Source organism: Neomonachus schauinslandi, chromosome X (genome assembly GCF_002201575.2).
Source record: "Neomonachus schauinslandi chromosome X, ASM220157v2, whole genome shotgun sequence".
NCBI lineage: Eukaryota > Metazoa > Chordata > Mammalia > Carnivora > Phocidae > Neomonachus > Neomonachus schauinslandi.
In genome coordinates this window covers 1227267-1245096 of record NC_058419.1, presented here as the reverse complement: position 1 = coordinate 1245096, position 17830 = coordinate 1227267, and the positions used below count along the sequence as shown (strand labels likewise).

Sequence of the window (17830 nt, the reverse complement as noted above, 5' to 3'; positions counted from 1 at the left end):
CCCGCCCCGCCCCGCCCCGCGCCCCGGCCCGGCCCGGCCCACCCCTGTCGGCCCGGGAGAAGTCACCTTGGGGTCCCGCCTCGTGAACGCACAGGGACCGCGCGGACTGACAGATTTCGCTACGGCGACGGTGCCTGGAAGCCCGCCACGAGAGGGAGGAGGAGCGAGCTGGGCCAGGTTGGCTTCCTGTGGGAGCTGGGGCTTGGGGAGGACGGCGGAGGGGCCAGGAGTACCGTCGCCCCCAGCGGACTGGTGGGGCAAGTCGTGCAAACCCTGCTTCTCTCGCTCAGGAGTCCACGTAATGGCCCAGTGCCCCACTGCCCGAGGGCCTTCTGCCTCCTCTCTTGTGGCCTGGCTGCAGAAAATCAACTGAGCTTGAGAGCTGGCTGGGGAGCCCGGCCTCTGCCCTTATCCTCCCACGCTCATTCTAGAACAGTAGGGACCACGTCTAACAGGGGATGCATGGGGAAGGAGGGTGAGAGTCTGTGCAGAGGTCACCATCGTCACACAAGCCAGTCCTCCAACCTGGCCCACATCTACCCAGCCACACCCTTCCTACCCCACCCCACCCCCAGGCCCCTAAGGGCAAAGACTGGAAGGCACCCAAGCTTGCTTCTCTCTTTTATTGAAATATATTTTCTGAGCAGTGCCCACCTACCTAACTCAGCATGGCCTCTTTGGCACTGAAAGCTGGAGAATAAAAAACCAGTAAAAAAAATAAGCCTGGATTTTTTTTCTGAGTGCATAGTGCATGAGAGCTGAAGGCCTTTGGTACACAAGAACTGTGGGTACAGTGGGTGGAGGGTGGGGGCGAAGGGTGGTGAAAGCTTGACCCAGGGGCCTCAGGGGACTGGGCACAGGCTGCTATAGATGAAGTGGCCAATGACCAAGGCCAGCATTTCTGAGGTGCCGCTTAGTGCTACAATGAAGGGGGCCTGGGAGGCGTAGTCTGCTTGAAGGCGACGGAGGGACAGTTGCAGCATGGCCAAGGCCAGCAGGCTGTTCTGTACCCCTACCTCAATGCTGACCGTCCGCCGCTGGGCCACTGGCAGCTTCAGGCATGTGGCCAGGCAGTAGCCCACCAGGAGGCCAACCAGGGGCACTGTGAGGCCCACCAGCACGATGGGCAGCCTGACGCCTGACAGGATGAAGACCCCCATGCGGTAGGCCAGGAAGAGGCCACCCAGGAGAAGCACAAAGCTGAAGGGCTTGATGACCTGCAGCAGCAACTGGGAGAACTTGGGGAGCTTGGACTTGATCACCACGCCTGCTGCTATGGGGATGGCGATGAACAGCAGGGTCCCCAGGATCTTGGAGATGGGCACGTGGAGTGTTTCATGGATGCTGAGCAGGCGGCTGTAGATGGCTGAGGACAATGGCAGGAAACCGGTGGCAGCCACTGTTGAGATGAAAGTCATGGAAATGGCCAGGGTGACGTCCCCTCCAAGGAGGAGGCTGAAGAGGTAGCTCCCCCCGCCGCCGGGCGCCGAGCAGGTGATGATGAGGCCTAGAGCCAGGGCCTTGGGCAGCATGAAGACCTTGGCCATCAGGAAAGCATAGAAGGGCATGACCAGGAACTGGCCTAGGAGGCCCAGCAGCATGGGCTGGGGGCTCTGCAGGAGCCCCTTCAGAACCTCGAGTTCTACTTTGCACCCAAATGAACACTTGTTGACAAAGATAAGAGGCAGGAGCAAGTAGAGTATTGGGTTCTCTGAGAAGTGGACCAAGTCGGTGCCAAGGGTGGTGGGGGTGTCTTCAGCAGGTGAGACCTTGATGCAGAAATCTCTCCGTTCCTCAATTAGCATGGGTGGGGCCTCGTGGGGGTCCATGAGCTGGATGTGGAGTGGGGCCAGCCCAGGCAGGCCCGAGTGGATGCTCACCACAAAGCCGCCCCCACCGCCCCAGGTTATGGCACTCACATTCTTGATGGTCAGCACCTCTGTGTCCAAGGAGGTGACCCTCAGCATGGGGCCAGGCCCTGTCCTGTTGCCCTGGCCTGGGTACTGGCTCGAGATCACAATGATGCCCTCGCTCTCCTCTGGGAACTCAAACTCCATCACAGAGCCATCCCCAATGCTCAAGTACTGGCCCCCTGTCCGTGGCACAGTACGGCCCAGAGCTGTGCTGAGGTTGGCACTGGCTATTCCCTGGGCTCCCAAAGGCAGGCTGACAAGTAGCAAGAAAGCCCTGAACATGCCTAGGGGGCCAGGGCAACCTCCCCCGCCTCCCCGTCCAGGCCACCACTGGGAGTTGCCCCTGTCCCTCCTAAACACCATGGCTCCTCCCAGAGGACCGTGTGCCCAGGCCCTCTGTGGCTTAGGAGAGCAGCCCCACTGGTGCCGTCGGGTTGTCTGGAGAAGGGTCCATGGGCCGGGCCTGGCCCTGTGCTGTGTTCTTTGACGGCAGAGCTCTTCCTGAGGAGAGAAGGGACACAGAAAGGTGGCTGGTAAGGGCGAGCAGCTGTGAGTCCGGGAGCGAGGGGATCTGGAAGCCCACCACTGGGAGACCTAGCAGAGCCCCTAGCACCAATCCAGGAACAGAAAGGCAATGCCTGGTGCTGGCCCTTGATTGCCATTTGGCTGTCCCCTTCCCCAGCACACCTGCCTCAAGTTTCCCATCCCTCACCCAGAGGGGCCATCTACAGAGAGGAGTTCCCTTTCAGCCTGCCGCTACCTGCTGCTTTCCCTGGCCTTTTCTAGTACAGTGAACATGCAGAAATGTCCTGATACCAAGGGATTTGGGAGAGCCACCCCCAACCCTGTCACCACTAGCCTGTTCCCCACGGGCTTCGACGGACACAGACACAGAGGGGCCACAGGGACACCGCACCCAGGATGAAATCTCTGAAAGGCTGCATGGGGATGGCAGACCAGCCTGCTGAGAGCTGGGTGCTGAAACATCGGCTTGGGCCACATCTGAGAGGCCATCAGGGTGTTTGAGCGTCGTTGGCCAGGCCGAAAGCAGCCGGCACAGTAGCGTGTGCGGTGAGTGGGTAACCATCTGGCCGAAGGCCTCGGGGGCTGGCATCTACCACGACATGCAGTTGTGAATGGTGCTGCTGTGGCTACCTGGTCTCCCCTACCTGCTGACAGTGGTGAGGTGGGGGTCCTGGGGCAGACAGCAGGTCCTCTCTCCCCAAGGAAACTGCTAGAAGGGGAAGCAGGAGGGGGTCAGACAGGACCACTGTGTTTGCTGGGTGCTTTTCTTCCTCCTGTCAGAGCTCCCACTCCTCTGGCAGTCCCCAGAATTTGAGCTCCTAGAAGCACTGTGTCACATCTGAGAGGCTCTGTCTGGAGTCCAGGGGCTCCTTCCCATGCCCACATGAGGCCCTACCAAAGCCTAGAACTTCCAGTGGGATTCTAAGTGTTTCTGGGTGGGGGGAGGGTGCCTCAGGATGAAAGGTTTGTCTGCTTCCACTTCTCAATCTGGGCCGCCGGCATCACCTGCTGGAACTGGGGCAACCAGGGCAGGGACACAGTGGTTTAGCCTCACTACTGTTGGTTGCCTCACAGTGCCTCACTGCAGTGTCCCAGTCCTGGAAGAGGCCCTTGCCTCTCCAGATCTATCAATCTTTGGCCCTGTTCCCCCTCATCTGAGACTGGGGAGCTGGGGAAGTAGGGGGTGAAGGGCAGGTTAAGCAAAAAGCTCATCCCTGGGAAAGTTCCCCGACCCCTGCATGCCATGGCCTCTGCTGGTTTGGAGTTTGGGTCACTTACCCTGGAGGCCTTGGTCCAGCTTTGCATCCCACCGCGGAAGAGGGAGGCAGGAAAACCAGAGGGAGTATGAGAAGCAAAGCGGAGGAGAGTCACAGGGAAAAGATGACAGCACCCGGGACTAAAGCCACTGGGGTGGTGTGAATCAGTTCAGAAGGGAGAGGAGGCTTAGGGCCATCCACCCTGTCCTTCCAGTACGGCTGGCGGCTTTGAGTCACTGCAAGAGGGTTCTGGCCCAGATCCCACACCATTTCTGCTTGAGGGACTGGAAGAGTTTGAGCAGATGCACCCCAAGGGAGGGGAGGGAACCCTGGGCCGACCGCTTTTTCCACACCGGCCGTGTGTTCGGTGTTAGGACAGTTGGCATTGCTGACCCGGGGCTCCTCCCTACCCGGGAGTCCGGAAGTTGCCCGGTTAGGCACAGAGCTCGAGTGCGAACCAAGGAGGGAGCGGCGCCCCGCCGCCGCCGCGCTCGCGCTGCCGTCCTGCAGTCGGCAGGTGGGTGAGCCGCCTGGGCGGTCCCCGGATCGCGCTAGTGGCCCTCACGCCACTCCCAGGCCCTGCGGCCGCGCCCGTCCCTGGCCGGGCCCGGCCGCCCGAGCGAGCGAGCGAGCACGGAGCCGGGCCGGGGCCGGGGGCCGCCTTCCGCCCGCCCTTTCCGGCCCAAAGCTCTCACCTGCCGCCGAGGCCCGGGAGCTCGGCGCCGGGGCCAGCGCCTGCCCGGCCGGCGGACGCCTGCGAGCTGGGCCCGCTGGGGGCCCGCCTCGCTTGCTGGCGCCCCGGCCCCGCCCCGCCGAGGCTCCGCCCCTACCCCCCCGCGGCGGCCGGCTGCCTCACCTCTGGCGACCGGGGCCGCTTCCGAGCGGATATGACGTGTCTGGGAGCGACGAGCTGGCGCGGGCGCACGGACCTGGATGCCTTCCGGGTCGTGGTTGGCCCACACTGGGTTCCCCTCGGGCCGCTGTTCCGAGTGTTCTGTAGTTGGCGACCGGGCGACGGGTTCCGGGTAGGGGCCCTGGTCAGGCCCAAACACTCTGCGGCCTCTCGGGGGCAGTGGAACACAGGCTTAGCCGGAAGCAGGGCTCGGTCGCCCCGGGGGGCTGCTGGTGGTGGCGGGAGTCCAGGGTCAGGCTGCGCCTAGTTCCACCTTCCCTCGTTCAAGCAGTGACCGAGTATCTACTTCCAAACTGTAGGACATCAGTGGGCTTGTCCGCCTTTCAAAACTATTTGGCGCCACTAGCAAGGTCTGAAGGCTTCACGGAAAAGGAATGCAAACAGATGGCGTAAGTTGGGCAAGGAGGTGGTGAGGGTGTAGAAAGGACATGGAGAGACAATAAGCAAGTGCTGAGGCTAAGGGGATTTGCATATTCGGAAAGGCTGCTGGGCAACTGCAGTCAGTCCGCCAGTGGGACAGTGGCTACCCACTGCTCGGGAAAAACTTGTCACAGCTGTGATGGAGGCTAGTGGTCCTGAGTCACAGGTACTTGCCCACAGGAGGTGCTGAAGACACATCGCTGAGAATGTCAACAAAACAAACCAGCATCTGTATTTTATTTTTTTCAGGCACATAGTGACTTTAATAATAAAACTATTAGTTTAAACTTAAATACATTTTACTTATTTAAAAATTGTGTTTCATAAAGTTCAGATGGGTAGTATATGTGATATGTAAACAGATAAACACATGGTGGGGTGTATGCTCAAGAGGGTTTGATTTATGTCAGTGATCAAAAACATTCAGAGGCCCTAGCTCTAGGCTGTTCTTTAGCCTCAGAGGGCCAGTAAGGCATAAGCCATTTGTGTGTGTGTACTCTGTTTCTCAGAACATCCTCCATACCATCCCTCTCCAATGAGGGTGAGGGGGTCCTGACGGAAGCAGCTTGGCACGGGTGAGAGGCCTGCGTTCGGCATAGCGCTGCAACGAAGAGGCAGTTTGCAAAAGGGCAGGGGGGTGGAGCTGTCTGAGGGCGGGTATTACCGGCCAGTGGAGAAGGGGAATGGGTCAGCCAGAAGAGCTGGGGAAGGAAAACCTAAAAGACTTGTCCTCCCTGGAGGAAACCTGTGATTTAATAATCCAACTAAATGGAAATTGGTGCCCGGGCTCAGGAGGGAATAAATGGAGTTAGAAAGCTGCTCCCCATTACTGTCAATCACTTCAGCCCTCCCTGAAAAGCCAGAGTGGGCTGGTGGGGTGTCTGGCATGAGGGAATTGGGAGGCCTCTACAGGACAAAAGGACGGCTAATTAAAGGCAAGAGAATGTTCGTAGTTGGTTTAGGGGATTAATAATTTACCCCAGGAGAGGAGGAAGGGCTCTACAAATCAATCAAAGATATCTAGCCCCAAAAGATAAGTCATCTGGACTGAGAGAACATATAGAACAAACGATAGTGACAGCCAAAACATAAATGCAGTTCAGATGGGAGACCTGCCACTGTACTATGTAATAGGGGCACAATGGCGACTCTGAGAGGTATGCTTTCCTCCTGGTCTCCGGGCAGCTGTCTCCAGGAATACTATGTGATAGATAAGCATGCATGGAAGACATGTTCTCTACAAGCACAAGTATGGCATGCATTTGGTATTTACAGGGAAGTGGTGGCAACTCTCATTTTTGCCTGCCCAGCATCAGGTAACAGCACCTCAATTTTCTTTGTGGGAGCTGTCCCTCCTCCACACTTGGTACACAAGGTCTGGATGTGGGTCACTCCAACACTGGCTTCTGTGGTGGGCACATGCCTAGGTGCAGCCAATTGGGAGCCAGACAGACTGACACAAGGATAAGTCCATAATCTGATCTGGACCAATGAGAGCTAGTTCCCAGGGATTTGTACTACACGTATTGGGACGGTGGGAGCTTTTTGGCTGGGATTGCTAAACTGGGACCTCTATTACTGCTCCCCCTATGTGGGGGAGACAGCATGTTTGAAAATGAAGCAAATACAGAGAAAAGTAGAGCCAAGAAATGGAGGGAGCTCATGTCCTGATAACGTGATAGGGGCTAGAATCACCTGTGGGCATTGGGGTCCAATATGGGAACACTAAGTGCCCCAGCCCCTGTCATCACTTATTTTTGCTTATGTCAGTTTGAGTTGGGATCCTGGCACTTACAACAAAGATGACCTAACTTTAGTAAGGGTAGGTGGGGGGAGGGGTACCACCCTGGGGGGAGGAGGACTGAAGGATAAAGCTTTACCTCCACTTTGGAAATTCGGGCAGGCTGTGCTCCATACCATCATCAGCTTCCTAGCCTGGGTTGGGCCAAGTGGAGGACATGCCTCCCAGCCTCAAGTGTGGACTTTCAGTGAGGTTCTGTTTCATTTGGGAACAAACTACCAACCTTGGGGAGCTTACCTGGCTTCTAACCTCCCGGCTCCAGTGAAATTTTCCTGAACTCACCAGGGACTTTTCTCTCTCCTGTAAATGGGGATGATAGTCGTTTCTCGCTAGGGTTGTCATGAGGCCCATGCGGGTAGTATGTGTATAACCGGAATGCCAATGGGGTGAGGGGTGCAGATGGAACACTGGCCACATGGTGATCAATGTGGCAGCCCAGTGGGTACACAGGGCTTCGTGATACTGTTCTCCTTCAGGGGACGTCTGAAATTTTCTATAGTAAGAGGTTGAAAAGTGAATACTTGTATGATACTACAGTCGTAGATACATGTCATTACCCATCTGTCAAACCCACAGACTGTAGAACACCAAGAGGGAACCCTAATGTGCACTCGGGTTTGGGTGATGATGACATGTCAGTGTAGGTTGGGGATGTGGGAACTCTCTGTACTTTCTGCTCAACTTTGCTGCGAACCTAAAACTGTTCTAAAAAAGAAAGCGTATAAATAATGAAAGCACATAAAGCACTTGGCTCAGGGTCAGGCTGGGAGTGGACTTCTATGATCAGCATCTGGGCCCTCCTTGCGTCTCCACTTCCCTGACCTTTGAGGTCCTGGCATCACAACTGCAGCCTCTCCTCTGGGTGGTCCCTGGGCCTCGCACTCCTCTTCTGCCTGCTCCTTAAATACTTTCCTTTCTTGACACTCTGTTCACATTCTGGTAGCAATGAATTCCTAGGAGGTGAGGGCTCGGGAAGCCTGTCTCCACAGCAGGACTCGTGAAGTCCTTCGCCCCTGCCTCAGCCCCCTCAAGGTTGCCTGGCTGGCTCCTGGATTCCCCAAATCTAGGAAGTTCAAACTTTTCTTCTTTTTCTGACCTCGGACCGCTTCTTTGCCCCCGGATGTGCCATTCCAGCAATACTCCTTATAGTTTCTTGCTGGTTCTCACTTAATGCTCATTAAAGGGAAACAGAACTGCCATCTTCAAGAAATGCCAAATAGCTCACGTGACTTGGGCTTCGAAGTCCTGATCTCAAAGGCGTCCAAAGTCAAGTGCTGCAGGTAGACACCCTAGCTCTTGAGGGAGGCTGTGGGGAGTGAGGAGGCACCTGGCTGGTTTTAATCCTCATCCCTGTCTCTACCGGCCTTGGAGGTGTCTGAGGAAGTTGGTGGGTTTCCTGCATCCCCAGAGGGCAGAATCATCTCTCCTGGGCAGGGCTATGGGGACGCCAGTTGGGGAGCTGCCTGTCAGTGGCAGGAGCCCTGAAAACAAAGGCTGCGGGAACAGGTCCCTCCCCGCAAGGACAACGCCACCCGACTCCCCACTGAATGCACTTGATTCGATTGGGGGCCACTAATTTATTAAGAGGTCATCTAGAAGGCGGGCCCCCTGACAAACTGCAGGAGCCATCTGCTGCGCTAAGGATGGTGATCAGGTGCCCCTTTAGCGCCCCTGCCCAGCCTGGCTCCAAGGAGGCCCCTTCCTGCAGAGAGCAAGGCAGGAGGCGGCCAGCGTCCTGAAGCGGCCACCAGGTGTGGCTCATCGGAAGGACTCATGCTGGAAACAGGATTAGCCCAAAGAGCAGCAAGTGGCTCTGGGGTGGAGAGATTCTGGAAGATGCCCAGCCCCTGCAGGGCTGCTACCACATTTGTGCAGTGAGGGGGCGGGCACACCCCGGGGCCCTTGTAGCTGCAGGTGCTTGGGGATCAGGTTGGGGCTCCCCAGGGGAGGCAGCTTTAGAAAAAGGAGATGGGTACCTGACTTCCCCTGTCCAAGTGAGCCGCGGCTGGCCCCTGCAGCCCCCCCCACCAGTCACACTTGGGCCCCGGTCACTGCCTTGGAGCCCTGACGTGTTGGGACAAGAGCGTTCCGCTGGGCGCGGGGTCAGGCCTCAGCCCTGCCCTGGCGCCACCACTGCCTTCTCCCGGCCAGGCACACGCAGCCTCCCTCAGCCTGGTCCTTGCGCTCAGCCAGCTAGCTGGCCGTGGTCCTCCTCGGGATGCAGCCTTCCATCTCCAGCGCCTCAGGCCAGCCTTCGTACTTATTGGTGTGCTTACTGTTCTTCACGTGCTGTGGGGTTTGGGGAGCAGGAAGTTATGGCCTCAGCCCTCAGGCATAAGGGTCAGACAGAGCTTTCAGTCCCCTTCTCATCTACAAAATGGCAATAGCTTCCCTCACAGGTGGAGTGTGGGGGAGCCAACTGCTCTGCACGTGTGTGGGCCTGGCACACACAGGGAAGGTAAGGAGGGAACATGATGTACGTTCCCGCCCTCACCTGGCCCGCAGGGAGCTGCTGGAAGCTTCAGGAAGAACAAAGCCAGAGGGCGCATTTCTTTTCGGGGTGCTGAGTTGCTCTTTTCTGGCAGCCAGAGCCTTCCAGAAACCACTGAAGAGCCTATTTGCCTTGTCCTGCTGTGTGTGTGTGGGGGGGGGGGGGGGCAGGACTGGGGAGCACTGTGGCTTTCACCAGGCTAGGAGCCTCCCACAGATGAGGATGGTGCCTGGGGCTTCGCAACCCCTCACGTGGGGCTTGACATGTGTGGCTCTGGAGGAGCAGTCGACCAGAGGGCAGCAGGGGCTGGTGGGAGCAGGAAGTGCAGATGGGACCAGCCTGAGCATCTTGAAGATGTTTGGGAGAAAGATTTCTTAATTGTGAGTCTTGCCATTGTGAAAGCTTTGCCATTTAAAGACCCTGGAGGGGTCAAAGTTACTGGCCTTCCCCATGCCGACGGCGAGGGGTCTGGAACTACCCTGGGTAGGGGTGCGGGTGCTGGTGCTGGAGGAGAATTCAGGGAAGCCTGGGGCGTGGACTGAAGGCACACTGGCGGGACGGAGGCAGAAGGGGTGGGCACACTGCTCTGGGCTCTGCACCCGTACCTGCTCAAAGGGGCTCTTGTTCTGCACGCCCTTGGCCCCCACAAACACCCAGCTGTCCCGAAAGGCCAGATCCTTCACGTTCTTGCTGCCCAGATCGCTGAAAAGCTTCCTAGTCTCTTCATTCATCCTGCCACACAGAAGGAAGAGATATAAGCGGTCGCCGTGGGAGGGTGAGGCTGAGGCTGGCCTCAGCAGTCACTTACTTGGTGGCTGGGTCGTCGTAGGATGCCACAAATACCAAGGTGCCTTCATGCAGTGGCCGAATAAACTTCAGCAGGTCGTTGACATCTGGGGTGACAGGTCCCATGAAACATGGAGCATCAGGCACCACGGAGTGCCCATTCCCCACCGACCCCTGTTCTCCAAACAAGGAAACTCAAGTAGGGATCAGGCCAGGGACACGCCCACCAAGGGTCGCCAAGTAAGTAAAGGGACAAACTGGTATAAGAAGCCAGGGCCACCCCTATGACCATACACCTGCCTTTTCCAAACCCAAGGAAGTGCTCAAGAAGCTGCAGTGAATGGACAGAGGGCGGCACTTCGGGGGAAAGATGCCCAGTCATTTTGCTGCACATGGTGACCACTCACCTCCTGCCCACATGTCGAAGGCCCGGGCCTCGATGAGCTCACCACTGACCCCTGGGTTGAGAGGGAGGGAGGGGGTCCTGCTGGGTGAGCCGTCAGGGCAACTCCACCTACCACCTCAGCCCCCCTAGACAAGGCTAAGGACACGGCACTGGCCACTGAGTGCAGACCTTCTGGAAGCTTTTCAAACATTCCCTCATATTCATGCCCACTGTGCCCCCTTGTTCAGACAGCTGCAGCCCATCCAAGGCTGTGAAGGTTCTGTCTGCCATTTGAGGCTCTCCAGGGGCTTCCTAGGAAATCCTCTCCAACTTCCTGGAAACTTCTGGTTCTTTACTGCTACTGTGCTTTTGTTTATTGGGTCACTTCTGTGGAAAATTCAGCTTGCACAGACCCCTTCCCAGGCCTCCTTGGGAATTCCCAGAGGGAAGGGGAGGGGAGGGCCAAGGCCAATATCCAGACGCCTCCTCATGGGGAGGGCACAGGGAAGGAGGGTGGCAGGTCATGACATGGCTTCTCCGATCTCAACTCTGACCCCATATCACAGGCACTCACCATTCACCAGGGCGATGTTCAGTCCACGGCCCACGTTGTCCTTGACACTGCTCATGAGCCTAGCGGGGTGGGGGTGGCAGAGCCCTCAAATGGCACATTTGCTCCACTTCCCTTCACAGATCCAGCTTCCAGTCTCCTATGCCCCCCCACTGTCCACCCCAAGGAGCTCACATTTTATCTTCGAGGCAGATCTTTGGTCCGATGACATTGGCAGCCCCGCTGACCATGCGGAAGGCCAGGTGCTCCTCAGGACACGGCTGGGGCAGGCCGCATTTGTACTTCCTGGCTCGTGGCTCTGAGCAGGGACAGCAGGAGTGACCCACAGGCCTGGCCCTGGGGTCACCTGAGATCTGAGAGGGGAAGGTCAGGACCAGCCCACAGGGGACCAACAGGGGATGGAGAGGACATGGCTCAGGCCAAGGCCAGGGACACTTCCACAGACACTCTGCGTCCTACTGGGGCTGGCGTCAGGGCAAGGTGACAGGGACCTCAGGGAGGCTTTTCTGCCCCTGGTGGGAGAGGGGAAAAGATGCAGGAGGGCTGGCCTTGGCTGTGGCCCTGCCGGGAACAGAGCACAGGTGGGGAAGGAGGGAGCAGCTGGGAGGGTGACTGCAGAAAAGTGGTGACTCCCTCGGGCAGAGGTGGGGAGGACAGGAGCAGGGCAGCCTCCGTTACAGGTTAAATTGTGACCCACAAAAGATGTGTTGAAGTCCTAACTCCCAGCACCTTCGAATATGACCCTGTTTGAAAACAGGCTCACTGAAGACATGATTTGTTAAAATGAGCTCATCGCGGAGTAGGGTGGCCCTAAATCCAATGACAAGTGTCCTTATAAGACACAGAAGACAAGACAGATACAGAGGAGAAGGCCGTGTGCAGACAGAGGCAGAGACAGGAGGGACGTGGCCACAAGTCAAGGAACACCCGGGGCCCCTGGAAGCCTGAAGAGGCAGGAAGGACCCTCCTCTGGAGCCTGCAGAGGGGCTGTAGCCCTCCAACAGCTAGATTTCGGACTTCCGGCTTCCCGAACATTCCTGAGAGAAGAAATGTCTGTCATTTAATCCATCCAGTTTGTGGTATTTTATTGCAGCTGCCCCGGGGAAACTGATACAGATTTTGACGGCAGGAGGCGGGGGGTGGGGTGCAGCTATTACAAGTCCCCCACAAACTGGAAACGGCCTCGGAACTGGGTAATGAAGGGAGGCTGTAGAATTCTGAGGTGCAGCTAGAGAAGGTCTAGACTGCCTCATGGGAGTGTTGGTAGAAATAAGGACGTCAGAGGCGCTTCTGGTGGGAGCCCAGATGGAAGGGCGCGGAGAGAGAGCACATGGGGCCCGGAGCGCTGCCGCCGATGGGTGCCTTAGAGACGCTTCTGACGTCGTCTCGGGTGGAAATGGGGAACATGGTACTGGACACTGGAGGAAAGGGGGTTCTCGTCATAAAGTGGCAAAGAACTTGGCCAAATCTGGTTCTAATGTTTTGTGGAGAGCAGAACTTGTAAAACACTGAGCTGGGATCCTTAGCTGAGGAGATCTCCAAACACAGCGCTTGAGAGCACAGCCTGGTTTCTCCTTGCTGCTCACAGTAAGATGTGAGGAGAGAAAGGGAAGTTGAAAATGGAATTGTTAAGTACAAAGGAACCAGAATGTGCAAATTTGGAAAACACTCAGTCTAATCATATTGCAAAATATGAGAAAGCAGGCTCTGGATAGAACACCAAGGCTGTGGTCGGAGGACCAATTACTAAAGAGCTGAGGCATGTGACTTGTGGTTCCACTCAATCCTGTCAGCAGAAGCCAGGAATCGAGATCTGCGGGGCCCTCCTGTCTCCGACCTCAGAGTCTCATGAATTGCACAAGACACCGAGGTTTTTGAGACACTGCCATCCTGGGCTGAAAGGGACAGAAAAAGGACAGAAGGAAGTAAGGATGGCTCTGAGGACAGAGATGGCACAGGCCCAGAGGGTAGGACTACCCCCACCAGAGGGTGCCCCCCCCCCCCAGTGGGGCCAGAGGACAGAGCATTCGGCCACAGAGGATTCTTCTCAGGCCTGGAATCCTGATGGCATTTGCCCTGCTGGGTTTCAACTTGCTGGGACTGCTGACCCCTTTATTCCCTCCAGTGTCTCCCTTTTGAAATGGGAATGTCTATTCTATGCTTGTCTCACCAGTGTATTGTGGAAGCAGGTAACTGGTTTTCTACTGGAGCTCCAGTAGGCTGTGAAGGCTAGTTTGGGGAGGGATGGATGGAGAACAGAGACCCTGGAGGACTTGAGGCAGGCCGTGCTATGAGGGCTGGGCACGGGGGAGGAGTGGGGAGGTGATGGAGCCTTACCTGTGGTCACTGAGTTCTCTGGGCCTGTGGGTACAGAGAGTTGTTTGTGTTAGGGTGGAGGCCTCCAGGGGCCGGCAGCAGGGCGCCCTGGCCCTATACCCTGAACTCAAGGTGGAGGGTCAGTCAGGCTCAGGGGCCAGGAGCTAAGCCAGATGCAAGCCCCCTGCTCTGGGAAAAGGGTAAATTACATCTGTAAACAGTACTTGGGGGAAGGGCTACTAATAACAAGGTATAGAATGCCCTCCCCATCCCAGAGGCCAGGATAGAGCCTGCAGGGAGCAGCTGGGATATTGTCCCCAACGTTCAGCAGAATCCCCCTGCCCCTCACTGACTCCGCTGACTCCAACAGGCCACAGAGTTCTAATTAGCAGGGACTGGAGTTCCCAGCTGAAGCAATTGGGTGGTAGGGGGAGGACTGTGCTGGGTGCCAGGAGACAACCCGAGGGCAGCTAGAGGTGGCCTGCCAGGAAGAGACCGAAACCCCAGGCCGCCCCCACCCCACCCTGAGCCTCTGCCCACAGGCCCAGAGTGCCCCCCAGAGCGGCCTCCACAGCAGAGTGAAGAAGTGTCCCACACTTACTGGTGAAGAGTTGCTGGATGCGAGGAAAGCCACTGCCAGGCCCACCCAGGAGGATGCTGACCACGATCCAGGTAAGGCCCACGGTGACAACCAGGGCCACAATGCGGAGGGGGCCTGGAGGCAGGACAGACAGGGGCAAGGCCACCTTGGTTGCCAGTGAGCTCCCGAATGACCCTGGGGCCTCTCAGTACTGAATCTCCCTGCCACTTGGGAAGAAGTGAGCAGAGGACAGGAAGGTGGGGACCTGCTGCCATCTGCCAGGCCTGAGAGGGGGACTTGAGCTCCTGGTAGGTAGAAGGAGGCCCCTGAATCCAGGGCTTTCAGCTTCGTTCTCTGTGGCACGTGTGGAGGAGCCTAGCAGACCTTACTGCTCAAGAGGCTCCAAGCCTCCCTCAGGAGCCCCCTAACTTTCTGCCTCTGAGGCTACCAACATATTTATATCCCATCTGTCCTGTCCTCTTTTTCTCCTGTCATGATGGAGGAGAGGGTCCGTACTCCTTTTGAAGACCAGTTCCTGCAGCTGTTGTGAGCTGGACCCTAAGCTCTCCTCTCAATGATTGTCATCCTCTCTCACTCTCCTCGACCTGCAACACCGCCCATTGTAAGAAAGCACAGGAGAGGCCCTCCTTCAAATCACATCCAGCCACTGACTTCTCCCCCCTCCCTTCGTCTTCCCCAGTCTCACCATCCACTCTCTTCCAACCTACTCCAGTGTGGCCTTATCTACATCACCCCAGCGAAACAGCTTGTGGCCAAGGCCATGTATCACCTTCTTGGAGTCAACTTCCTGGGTCACCCGTTGGCCCCAATCTTCCTGACCTCTCAGTTGGCTGCCCGGTCCTCCTGCTGGAAACACTTCTCCAGTGGCTTCTGTGACAGCACATCCTTAACCCCATCTGGATGCTCCTCATCCTCCCTACTTAGATTGTCCTCCTCTACTCTCCCCTGAAACGCTGGACGTGCCCAGCTTCTGTCCCAGGCTGCGTTCTCTGCGTACAGTATCCTCTCCTCAACTCCCCGCCTCGAATTAACCCGCAGAGCAGTGACTATTTTTTGCTCCAGCCCTCGCTGATCTTGAGGCCACACCCTCCCAGCCAGTTCCTCACCAGCCAGCTCTACTGCGATACATTTACAAGGCTGCAACCTTTAGCAGTTCTGAACTGCAATTCTTGAGTTCTGCTCGCCACCGCCCACCCCCATCTGTTCCTCCCCCAGCCAAGCCGTCTATCTCAGTTGTCAGGCCGAGGGCAGGTTTGGCACCGATTCTTACCCAGCCCCATCGCCACTCTGGTCAGTTTCTACTCTAAGACCACGCCTCTCCGCTACTGCACCCCGCCCCCTCTCCACCTAGCCGCCATGCTCCCTGGAGCAGCCTCTACCACCACTCGTTTTTTCAGACAGCGGCCAGCTATCCGAGTTGGGAGAAATCGACTACCCTGATCCTCCTTTCACAGCTCTTTAAGTCCTGGGAGGTGAAAGGATTTACTCAAGGTCACAGAATGAGTGTTTGTGCGGTGCCCTTCGTTTCCAAAAACCACACTCAGTAGTCTACTCGGGCCCCTCCAGGCAGACCTTCGGACACCTGGGCCTCCAGTCCGGTCCCCTTTCCAACTGCCACCCGTTCACTGTGGAAGCCACCCACCTGCCAACCTCATGTCCACTTCTACCGCTGGGTTGGGGCCGCCGGCAGGTGCACTGTTTGGGGACCGTACGCTCTGGGGACAATAAAGCAGAAGAGCAGGTTTGGGTGGGACTCAAGGATGAGCCTGGGCTTGGCCCCTGTTGCTAGGAGGTCGCGATCGGTGCACCGGGTTGTTCGTCCAACCAGCTGGTCAGGCTTCTCGCGCATGCGGAGAGAAGCCCTGCCAGGGCAGGAGGGTCCTCCGGAACTCGTCGGCTCACGATCGTGCCCACGGGAGCCTCTGGGGCCGCGGAGTAAAGGTGGTTCTCCTGGACAGAGGCCTCCTCCGTTGGAGGCCCTGAGCTCAGGCCGCCCCCCTCCGCCCCAAGGCTGGGGGCGGACGACACGGGCTAGGCTGGTGGAGACTTGCCTGGCCGTGGGGGAGATGCGAGCTGGGTTGGGGGCAGCCTGGTCAGGCCGGCCGCTCGGCTCCGCTCCGCGACGGGAGGCGAGGGAGGTGCGCAGCTCTGCCCGACAGGCCCGGCAATGGCGGCCCGGGGCGGGACCGTGGCCCGCAGGCACCACCCCTGCCGTCCGCTCGGGCCCTGCCGCCGGGCGGTCAAAGGAGAGGCGGCTGTGGAGTCCCCACCCCGGGCTCCGCGCACCCCCGCCCACAGGCCCGCCTCCACCATGCGTCCTGGGCGCCGGGTGGGAGGGGCCCGCGCCGGCCCCGCCTCTGAGTGCGCTTCGCCGGGGCCGCCCGGCCGCCGCAGGGGAGGAGCCGTGTGGCCTCCGCGCGGATCCCACGTCGGCTTTGAAGCACAAGTCTCCCCTCAGGCTCCTCCAAGGTGGGAGATGCCAGCCTTCCTATGCTTCGAGGGCTGGGGTTGAGCTCGTGGCCTGCAGTCGGATTCCTGAAGCCTGGGCGAAGCGGATGGATTTGGGGGCGTAATTGGAAATTGTTTTAAAATTGAGATGTGTGTCTTTCAGAAAGCTGGAGGCACAGAAGAGTACACGGGGGAAAACAGGAGAGCGCGACGAGCCCGAGGCCAAAGCGATGCCTTTCCTCACACTCTGTTCTCTAGACGGAAGCACGTCCACACGGTCTCGCGTATCGCCGACGGCGGCGAGCTCCTGCCCGCGCCCCTCCTGCCCTCCTGAGGCTGGAAGGCAGCCGTGACGCCGCCCAACGCACCAGCAGAGCTGCACCCACCTTGCTCCCTGCAGGGCAGCAGCCTGGCGGCCTGAGAGCCCAGGAAACATCTGTGCCCTCTGACCCAATCATCCCACTTACGGGAACCTTCCTAAGGAAAGAATCCAAAATAGATAAAGCTTGTAGTGCCAGGCAGTGACAGCTCTGGCTAGAATCCAGTAGCTTCTCCGTTGGTATACACAACATACAAGATCAAGGTAGTCAGTTTCAGGCCCCTGCTGCTGCAGTCGGGGATTAGTATTTTTTTTTTTTCTTTTTCCTGAACTTGGGATCAGAGATAATGCTGACCATCCGTCAAACGTACAGATCTGTGAGTAGGGAACCCTGGGTACGACGGGTCTTCCCTGCAATGCTTGTAGTTGTGGTGCCCAGTGGAGGGAGCTCCTGGCTACCCACACTCTTGGGCGGCCAGCCAGGCATGGGGCACCTGCCAGACTGGTAGCTCAGAGACAAGTGTTTACATCTTGCTCAGAGCAGGCATTTCGGAAAGTTTGGTTTAATGAGTCCCCCTGAGGGTCCAGAGGCACATCCACCATCCCCACAGGCACCACATAAGTGATGGGATCCAATTCCAGATCTTCTGGGCCTTCTGGGGCAGCCTTGCACAACTCCCTTATTTTCTCTGGGACTGCTTTTCAGTCAGGACATAGAGAGGATTACACTCTCATGTCCTAGGCCCTCATGTCTCCTCCTGCCCCAGTGCAGGCAAGGGGCGTGACGTAGCACAGAATGTCTCCTCTGGGTGCTCTTACCTGTGCCTGTGTAGTCCCCATAGCTGAGGTGCCACTGGAGGTCCTCAACAGCTCTCTCATTTGCTTCTCTCAGTGTAGACGCTGAAGCGGAGTTATCAGTTGATGGCCATCATATGGGCCTGCGTGCTTCTACCCCTGAGTCCATCTCCTCACCTGGGACCTCTTGCCTCGACTCTAGATTAGGCGATCAGATCTCAGGTGACAATTGATTGCTCCCACCTGGTCCGTCCTGCCTCTGCCTGTCTTCAATAACCCACAGCTTAAGG

At 57.7% G+C, this 17830-nt stretch overlaps 2 protein-coding genes across 6 annotated transcripts; both read right to left on the bottom strand.

Moving 5' to 3' along the window:
• Positions 1-139: 139 nt before the first annotated feature.
• SLC10A3 (solute carrier family 10 member 3) lies at positions 140-4674 on the bottom strand. Of its 4 annotated transcripts, XM_044911987.1 has the most exons (3): positions 4390-4489; positions 3083-3144; positions 140-2414 (listed from the first exon to the last, which is right to left on the bottom strand). In XM_044911987.1, exon 3 carries the CDS (start codon positions 2274-2276, stop codon positions 843-845), a length of 1434 nt encoding a protein of 477 aa, XP_044767922.1. In that variant the 5' UTR covers positions 2277-2414; positions 3083-3144; positions 4390-4489; the 3' UTR covers positions 140-842. The 4 variants fall into 4 exon arrangements, with proteins under 4 accessions (XP_044767922.1, XP_021549256.1, XP_021549252.1 ...); XM_021693581.1 differs by lacking the exons at positions 3083-3144; positions 4390-4489 and adding an exon at positions 4551-4674; XM_021693577.1 differs by lacking the exon at positions 3083-3144.
• Positions 4675-8065: 3391 nt separating this feature from the next.
• FAM3A (FAM3 metabolism regulating signaling molecule A) lies at positions 8066-16004 on the bottom strand. 2 transcript variants are annotated; one of them, XM_044911989.1, is made up of 9 exons: positions 15621-16004; positions 13979-14092; positions 13399-13422; positions 11236-11359; positions 11065-11123; positions 10513-10563; positions 10128-10212; positions 9925-10051; positions 8067-9117 (listed from the first exon to the last, which is right to left on the bottom strand). In XM_044911989.1, exons 1-9 carry the CDS (start codon positions 15631-15633, stop codon positions 9022-9024), a joined length of 693 nt encoding a protein of 230 aa, XP_044767924.1. In that variant the 5' UTR covers positions 15634-16004; the 3' UTR covers positions 8067-9021. The 2 variants fall into 2 exon arrangements, with proteins under 2 accessions (XP_044767925.1, XP_044767924.1); XM_044911990.1 differs by lacking the exon at positions 10513-10563 and having other exon boundaries at positions 8066-9117.
• Positions 16005-17830: the final 1826 nt, after the last annotated feature.